This window comes from Papilio xuthus, unplaced genomic scaffold, assembly GCF_000836235.2.
Source record: "Papilio xuthus unplaced genomic scaffold, Pxut_1.1 DF829129.1, whole genome shotgun sequence".
NCBI lineage: Eukaryota > Metazoa > Arthropoda > Insecta > Lepidoptera > Papilionidae > Papilio > Papilio xuthus.
Window position 1 is genome coordinate 1,169,346 of NW_013529520.1, and position 8,135 is coordinate 1,177,480.

At 35.1% G+C, this 8,135-nt stretch overlaps 1 protein-coding gene across 1 annotated transcript; it reads right to left on the reverse strand.

Annotated features, from left to right (window-relative positions):
* Positions 1–2,368: 2,368 nt before the first annotated feature.
* LOC106120163 (uncharacterized) lies at positions 2,369–4,390 on the reverse strand. Its single transcript, XM_013315406.1, has 3 exons — positions 4,156–4,390; positions 3,264–3,343; positions 2,369–2,713 (listed from the first exon to the last, which is right to left on the reverse strand). The coding sequence occupies exons 1-3, from the start codon at positions 4,259–4,261 to the stop codon at positions 2,474–2,476; spliced, it is 426 nt and encodes a 141-aa protein (XP_013170860.1). The 5' UTR covers positions 4,262–4,390; the 3' UTR covers positions 2,369–2,473.
* Between the last annotated feature and the right edge of the window lie 3,745 nt (positions 4,391–8,135).

Sequence of the window (8,135 nt, forward strand, 5' to 3'; positions counted from 1 at the left end):
AGTTTCATGATTTCATCCAATATCTTCCATGACAATTTCATTTCAACCGCCAATAGAACTGAGATGGAACAAATCGTTTCCTCAGTCGTTACGCGGGAAAACTTTTGTGGCGTTTTTTATCGAATCCCATCAATACTTTATTGGATATTATCACATGTTTCTTTTGTCAAAATCATTTTTTGAAGAAGACGATTAGAAATATAGGCATGGCAAGATACTATTTATCTTAGGCTAGCTGTCGCCCGCAACTCAAGCCGCGCGGAATTAAAAAAAAACGTAATTAGTAGCCTACTTTATTTACGACTATGCCAAATTTCAGCCGGATCCGTTCAGCCGTTCTTGAGATACCTTTAAACAAATATCCATAAATCCATCCGTGTAACCATCCACCTAAACATCCGCTTTTATAATATTAGTATGTAAGATTAGTAAGATTGGGATATTGTCATACTTTTGTTGCACCTTTTCAGTGCAACGTTTTCCACTGACGACATTAAAAATGAAACGAACAACAAACAAAACAAACATTCGTTCACTAAATTGGATCCTCCAGGTTCGCTTTCTTTGTCTCTGTACAGTTAGTGTCAGATAAATTGGGACAAGGTGCAGATTTTATTTTTAAAAATTTTGTAAAGTCAGTAACAGACTGAGTTCTAGAATAGTGATAATGTATTTAATGTTCCTTCAACAAACAATTTGTTTAATATTGATTCTGGATTAAAAACAAAGTGTATGAAAGAAATCCCTCTGTTCTAATTATGAAATCAAATTTTAAAAGAATATTGTTAACAAATATGCCAATTTACGTTTATTTATTATATGGTTGGTCTGATGGGCATAAAAAAGTTAAAACTCGGTGTTATCCTTTTGGCATTTCTAACTCGATTCCTCGACTTTTATTTCAATTCAATAAAAATAGAATAAAAAAAACAAACCATAGATCGTTTCCCCGATCGTAACACTGAAATAACTTTGGCCATTTCTCTTATTTTTGCCGGTTTGATAGATCGTCGGACACGAGGAGTGACTTCGTTTTTTCACTTTTATCTCACAGTCGAGCCTGGAATGATTGTACTACGTCTTTTTTATCCGCCTGTATATTTGATTTTTTATCTATGGTAGCGTTCTGAACATCGAATTTTTATTTACTACAATAACTTTACAATAAAATAAGGTACTATTAGGTCAATTAAATTCCAAACTTTTAACAAGGATAAAGGAATGTCCCTAAAATCTATTTGCAGTTTATCATCAAGTTTAAATAAAATAACATGAGACTAGAAGCTCAGTCAACAGTGTACTATAGCTGTTGTCAGCGACTGCGTGTGTGCAAACCAATGTGTTTTCCCAGACTATGTCTCGGCAAGATCAGTTGAGTAGTGCTAGAGATATCCAACAAACATCAATCCATCTAAACTATCGCATTTATAATATTAGTTAGATTAGATGAAGATAGGAGTCATATACTAGAGAGGAACCATAACACTATTATAGTATGTCGTTAGACAGTATAACAACGATAATTGGACGACCTTAGTCGTAGTTATGCTTTCCGTCCCACTATAATGCGACGAAGCGACCCCTGGCGGTAATCATCTCCCTTTTGTATTGCAATTACTTAGTTTATATGTTTATTTCTATTAATATTAAATATTAAATAATGGTACTTTCTATAACAATTTTTAGATTGTAGTATAATCTTACTATTTAGATGGATGGATGGATATTTGTTTGAAGATATCTCCAGAACGCCTGAACAAATCTTTTCATATTGTCATCAATTTGGCATACATATGAAACATAGTCTGGAAGAACACATAGGCTACTAATTATGTTTTTTGTTTTACTTCCGCGCGGAGGGAGTCGCGGGTGACCACTATATTACGATAAGACCGTATTACTGGACTGGACTGCAATACTTACCTTATCTTTAAATATACTTTTCACAAGAACTATCTAGTTGCTGCGTGGTTAGTAAATTATAATTTGTTTTTACTTCTACGATTTTGTTGTCTTTTAAATAGTTTCTTGCATTCAGTTTGTATAATTATGTTCATTATATATTATTAACAGCAACACGTCGTAGTCACCCGACTGGCTCGTACACTAGGCAGCATAATTATAGAGGCAAGCTCGCGTGCTCGCTCGGGCAGTCGTAAGTGATGGTAATGGACGGAATACACTTAATGTTTTTTCTTGAGTGACGTCCTTAAGTGTTTTTGAAGTAACTCGCCGATACTTACTTTATGTTTCTTGATTTTTTTCTATAAGGAGCAAAGGAAAATTGGGAAACGTATGGGTGGGTATGGTTGTTACTAACCTTTGTAACTAAAAAAAATAGTTCCGAATAAACACAAAAACCAACAGATGAATTTTTAATTCCTTTACTGAACAAAAAAAATATATATTAGCGTATTAAGGCTATGAATGTTATCACTTATAAATGTACCAGTGTTGAGCCTGGTATATAACTTTAATATTCAATTTCAACCACACGAGGTGCCATGGTGACGTTGGCCATATCATGTGGTATATTGTGGCTGCAGAGCTGGTAGGTGGTGATGACAGCGTTGCCCTGGTAACGTCCCGTTGGGTCAACGCGTACTACGTGCATATACTCGTCGCCCAATGTGAACTGTACCTGTGGGGGTGCTGCCCAGTCGCATACTGTGGTCACCGCTTTATTCACCTCTGATGGATTGATACAGAACATCTGGAATATAAGTAGTGTCACTTGATAAGATATTCAGAGATTTTCTTGAGAACATATTCTTGCCAGAAGTGGTGAGGTTCATTTGAACATAATCCAGATTCGTAAGATCTTACGTTTAAGAAATAATGCGTTTGTCTCGCTCTGAAGAGACTGCCGAGCGTTATTCGTACGATTTCTGCTTATGTCTAAACTAGCTGTCACACGCGACTCCGTCCGCGAGAAATTATAAAATAACTTAATTAGTAGCCTATGTGTTCTTGAAGACTATGTTCTACTGTGTCAAATCTCATCTGGGTTCATTTATCTGTTTTGGCGATACCTCCTAATAAACATACATCCATCTAAACTTTCGCATTTATGATATTAGTAAGAAGTAAAATGAACCTTTGCTTTAGTTGGGTTTATTTAACATCTAGTTAGATTTCTTTGAAGATGTAAGTTTGATAATAAACTTATACAGTATAAAATATTAACTCAACATAAATTAAACGTCTAATCAGTTTACTTACAGTTAGCAAATAGTTACAGATACCTAATTATGTATACTCACTTGTTGATATGCTTCACGTTGTCCGGGTATAATGTAAACCACGGGATACGTCAACTTAAATCGGTTTGCATAATCTGTGTCTATAATTAAAAAAATATAGTACGTGAGGAAGAAAATCCGACACTGTGCCGATGTACTGGCGCAACACTAGCCTTATTAAAATGTCAACGTTTATGGCCTCTCACTAATCATTCTGACATTCGAATTGGTAACGAAACCGCGCCATTCGCGTCGAGTGATCCTAACTAATAATGTCTAAAAGTATAAAGTATAGTACTATATACTAGTAAAAACAAACATTATGCAAGTATAACCGAGTTTCATTGTACACATAACGGTTTAGTTTTGTTTCACGCTAGGGTTTTTGTTTAGGTGGTAGACGCCAGCAACAACATCATCTGTTGTGCAATACCATGACCATACAGAAGACAGGCGTCAAGTGGAAGATTCCACATACAGTCTGATGATTATGCGTGCTGGGAGCCTAATTTTAGTCCCCTTTCCCGTCAGTTTTTTTAGACATTATTAGTTAGAATCCTTTGACGCGAATGGCGCGCTTTCGTTGCCAAGTCAATTGTCAGAATGATTAGTGAGGGGACATAAACGTTGACATTTTAATAAGGCTAGTGTTGCGCCAGTACACTGGCACAGTGATGGATTTTCTTCCTAATAGTAGTACAAGGATTCGACGGAGAAGGGAATGCTTATAAAGGAAGAATATCCTATTTCTATGCGTCCTCTCATCTTCACTTTTAAGTAGACAATCGTCTATTAGTTTGTCACCTTATACTATAAAAAATTAGAAGACAAAACCTGGTGTAATTTACATTACACGATATTAAAATAAATAAATAAATAAATCTTTGACTTTATCAATAGATTAGTTGCTTACCTTTAGTGACTTGAGTGCAATGTGGTGGTGAGGCGTGTTTTTTCGACTTTCCGTCTAAACTTGAAGCAAAAGTTACGAGTAAAATACACAAATATACGCGACACATTTTTTTATGAATTATTGAGTACACTGGAATGCAATAAAAGTGTTATGATTTTATTATTGTTTGTTACACTTCTGTCAGTGGTTGTTAGTTGACTGATTTGTTTCTGTTTTCTGTTGTTTTATTAGACCACTTAAAGTTATAGGTTGTTTAAACAACAACGTTTGCTAACCACTCATAGCTTTATCAATGTTGTGAACAAACAGGAAAATGTACTTTGGACGGACAAATTTCTTAGTTTTTATTACTCATCATGGACCAAAACACTTTTGTTATTTGATTATTATATGGTTTTTTTTTCAAGTTCTCTTAGTAATTTTTACTGTGTGTGTTCAAGAGTGAACAATTGTACAAAACATATCGTCATTCTTGTCACTCTCCTTGAAAAGATAGGGATAACAATATATTCGTGTTTCCAATTATATGAGCATCAATTGTGTCCCAGAACATATTAGTTAAAATCAACTTAAAGATAGAAAGTATAAACTTTCAAAATAATTAAATTTAGTTCATGCTTTGATTTCGACCTTATTTGTGACTAGCTTTCCCCAGCGACTCCGTCCGCGTGTAATTACAAAAACTTAATTAGTAGCCTATGTGTTCTTCCACACTATGTTCTAAATCCATGCCAAATTTCACCGAGATCCATTCCATTGTTCTAGAGATACCTTCAAACAAACATCCATCCATCTAAACATTCGCATTTACCAATCTGTAGATGATTCCATGATTCCTTGTAATGTCATTTGTAATACAGAATTTACATGAAATGTTTGTTGGTTGTTTGATAATTGAATGAAATCTCGGTCAGGGTTCCCCGGGGACTGACAATCGGCGGACCCGACAGATTGATAAGATTTACGATGGCCCGGGAAGTTAAATGCCAGGATATTGCTTTGTTCTAAATCCAACCATAACTAAATTTCTAAACATTATAATACTACGTCGCTACGTTCGTTCAATGTGCGTGCTAGAGACCTTAATTAGTACTCATTCCTTTCCCACCCTTTTCTTATATGGAAAGGTAGGGAAGGGTAAGGGAAAATATTCTCTTTCTGTGCTTCTCCTCCTTCGTCGAATAATATCTTACTAATGTTATAAATGCGAATGTTTGGGTGGTTGTATGCATCGATAGGTGGTTGGATGTTTGCTAGAAGGTATCTCCAGAACCGCTGCATGGATCTCACTGAAATTTGGCATAGATGTAAAACATAGTCTAGAAGAACAAAGGCTACTAATTAAGTTTTTTCTTAATTTCGCGGGAACTTCGCGCGTGACAGCTAGTTAACAAACATACTGGTATGAGATTGCTATGTCTGACAGTATTATATAGGTTAAAAACACTCGTGATTTTTGAAATTAGTTACTGTAACAAACAGGTCTTTTATTTGCGAGGCTTCAAATAAAGTGGAGTTTAAAACGTACTAACGGCAGGTTTTAATGTCTCCCCTTCAACAAAAGTCATCTCTTAATTAACGTCGGCAGTAATGCGAGTGAAGTCGGGCGTCGTAGTTATACTCCGACAATAACTGCTTGAATGTCAACATTAAATGTTAATTCATCACAATAAACATGAAAACATTTCGTTTACGGCGAATGTTGAACAACTTCAATGATGTACTTGTGTTTGGGTAAAACGATTTAGGTACTCTCAAAGTGCGAAATTAAGTTGACTGTTTTGCCCTTTACTAGTTGACACCTACGACTCTGTGCGCGAGGCTAAATAACTAGCATACGTGTTCTTCCAGACTGTTCTACATCTATGCAAAATTTCAGCGATATCCACGCTTCCCTTTTGGAGATACCTTCCAGCAAATCTGCCATTTTTTTATTTTAGCCAAAATATGTGATAAACCTAGTAAGCGATTCAATCATTTTATTATAAAATGTTCTATAAAATATGTTATTTATAAACAGACAACAAAATCCCCATAATACAAAACACAAATAGAACATCGACGTAATAAGAACACGTGAATAAATTATGCGAGTAAGGATAGAAAACGAAAATCTTATTTGCTGCGAGGAACGCGTATAACGAGACTAAATCATCCTCGGGGATGACATGACTTTGTAATATTAAAAAGGACATAGAAATATTTCGTATTTACATCCGTTACGTAAATATCAAATACATATTTGACTATTTTTCGAATTTGCACAATTGCAAAAAAAAACTAACCAACTAATAGCTGTCACCCACGACTCCGTCCACAGGGAATGAAAAAAAACTTAATTAGTTCTCGGCAATTATTCGAATTTCTCTCACCTTTTAAACCTTTCCTAGACATCCACCAACATTTGAAGATCAAGATAATATAAATCCGTTTAGCCGTTATCGAGTTTTAGAGAAGAACAACAATTGATTTTTATATATCTTCATCATCAGCTCACTATACGTCCCCACTACCTACCCTACCCTAAGTTAAGGGTGATTAGGCCATAGTCAACCACGCTGGCCAAGTGCGGGTTGGTTGACTTCACACATATCTTTGAATTTCTTCTATGATATGTGCAGATTTTTATATATATTATATATATAATAATAGAATATACAGATAGATGAAATTCTTTATCTAAGGCATATTTTTGTTACATTTAATTGTCTAATAAAATCTTTATAGCCAGAGTTTATCGTTCATGTGTTCATAAAGCTTGTGCGATGGAGTTGTTAGAATTTAAAGTCGGCTGCCAGTTTTATAACAGCGGGAGTTAATCAAGTGAGTGCCGGTTTGTTTTAACTGCCGCCAGTTCATTACACCGCTGTCAGCGAAACTGTTCAAATTGTGATGGAAATGGAGACTAAAAAAAAGTAGTTTTTGGTGCATATACCATCATTATCAACCTGCCCTTACATCTGTGTCAGCCGTCATATCTGAACTCACTCCCTTCTTATGCATTTCCTCTGTCACATAATCCATCCATACTTTTTTTTTATATCATAAGGTGGCAAACGAACGAGCGGCCACCTGAAATCGCTGAAATAGCGAAGTGACCGTTGCCCATAGACATATGCAATTGCATATGCGTTGCCGACCTTTAATCAACGGAGGAGAGGATGCACATAAAGAAAATATTGGTCTTTGAAATTTGCCAGCCGTTTTTTTAATCTTTGAATATTCACTAATGAAACATAAGTCATCATCATCATCATTATCTAAGTTTTGTTTAAGGAGAATGTAATTTGATTCTAATTTCCAAGGATAAATTGGTTAGAAAGGAATCTAATCAAATTGAATTCCTCGGTTGAAATACTATTGGCGAAACTTACTTTTTGCAGTGGAAATGTACCTTATCGACTCAGAGGAAATACCTTAACGACTAGTTATTGAATGTTCAAGTCTTGCTACGTCGGAAGTACGTGAGAACGTTTTACTTTCCTTGTTTATTGCCCACTTACTCGTAAAACGTCTATCGCATGTAATGAATACCAAATATAGGTTTTACATTAGACTACCTACGTGTGAAATATTTCTCAATATGTTCTAATTTTGTAGACATAAATTTTATAATTTTGCCTCGTTTCAACAGCCTGAACTAAACTTATAAAATTAAAATGATTACTTCCCGAAAGTTTGTTCGTAAGAATGTTTTTTTTGTAATGTAACGAAACTGTAGTTCAATTGGAAATCAATAGTTCCAGAGATCCTAGTTACAATGCATTCGCTACGAAGCGATTCCATAATAAATTTAAAAAATGTGTAGAACTGACGCGCGACAATGATTTAACTTATCGAAAGTTATTGTCGGTTCTATACATTTTTGAAGTTCGTTACGGAATCGTTTCGGTTTCGTTAGCGAATGCACTCTGTCTAGCCTCTTAGATTTCATTGGTTTAGAATACTTACAATTACATCGTTTGCTTGGTTTGACATTT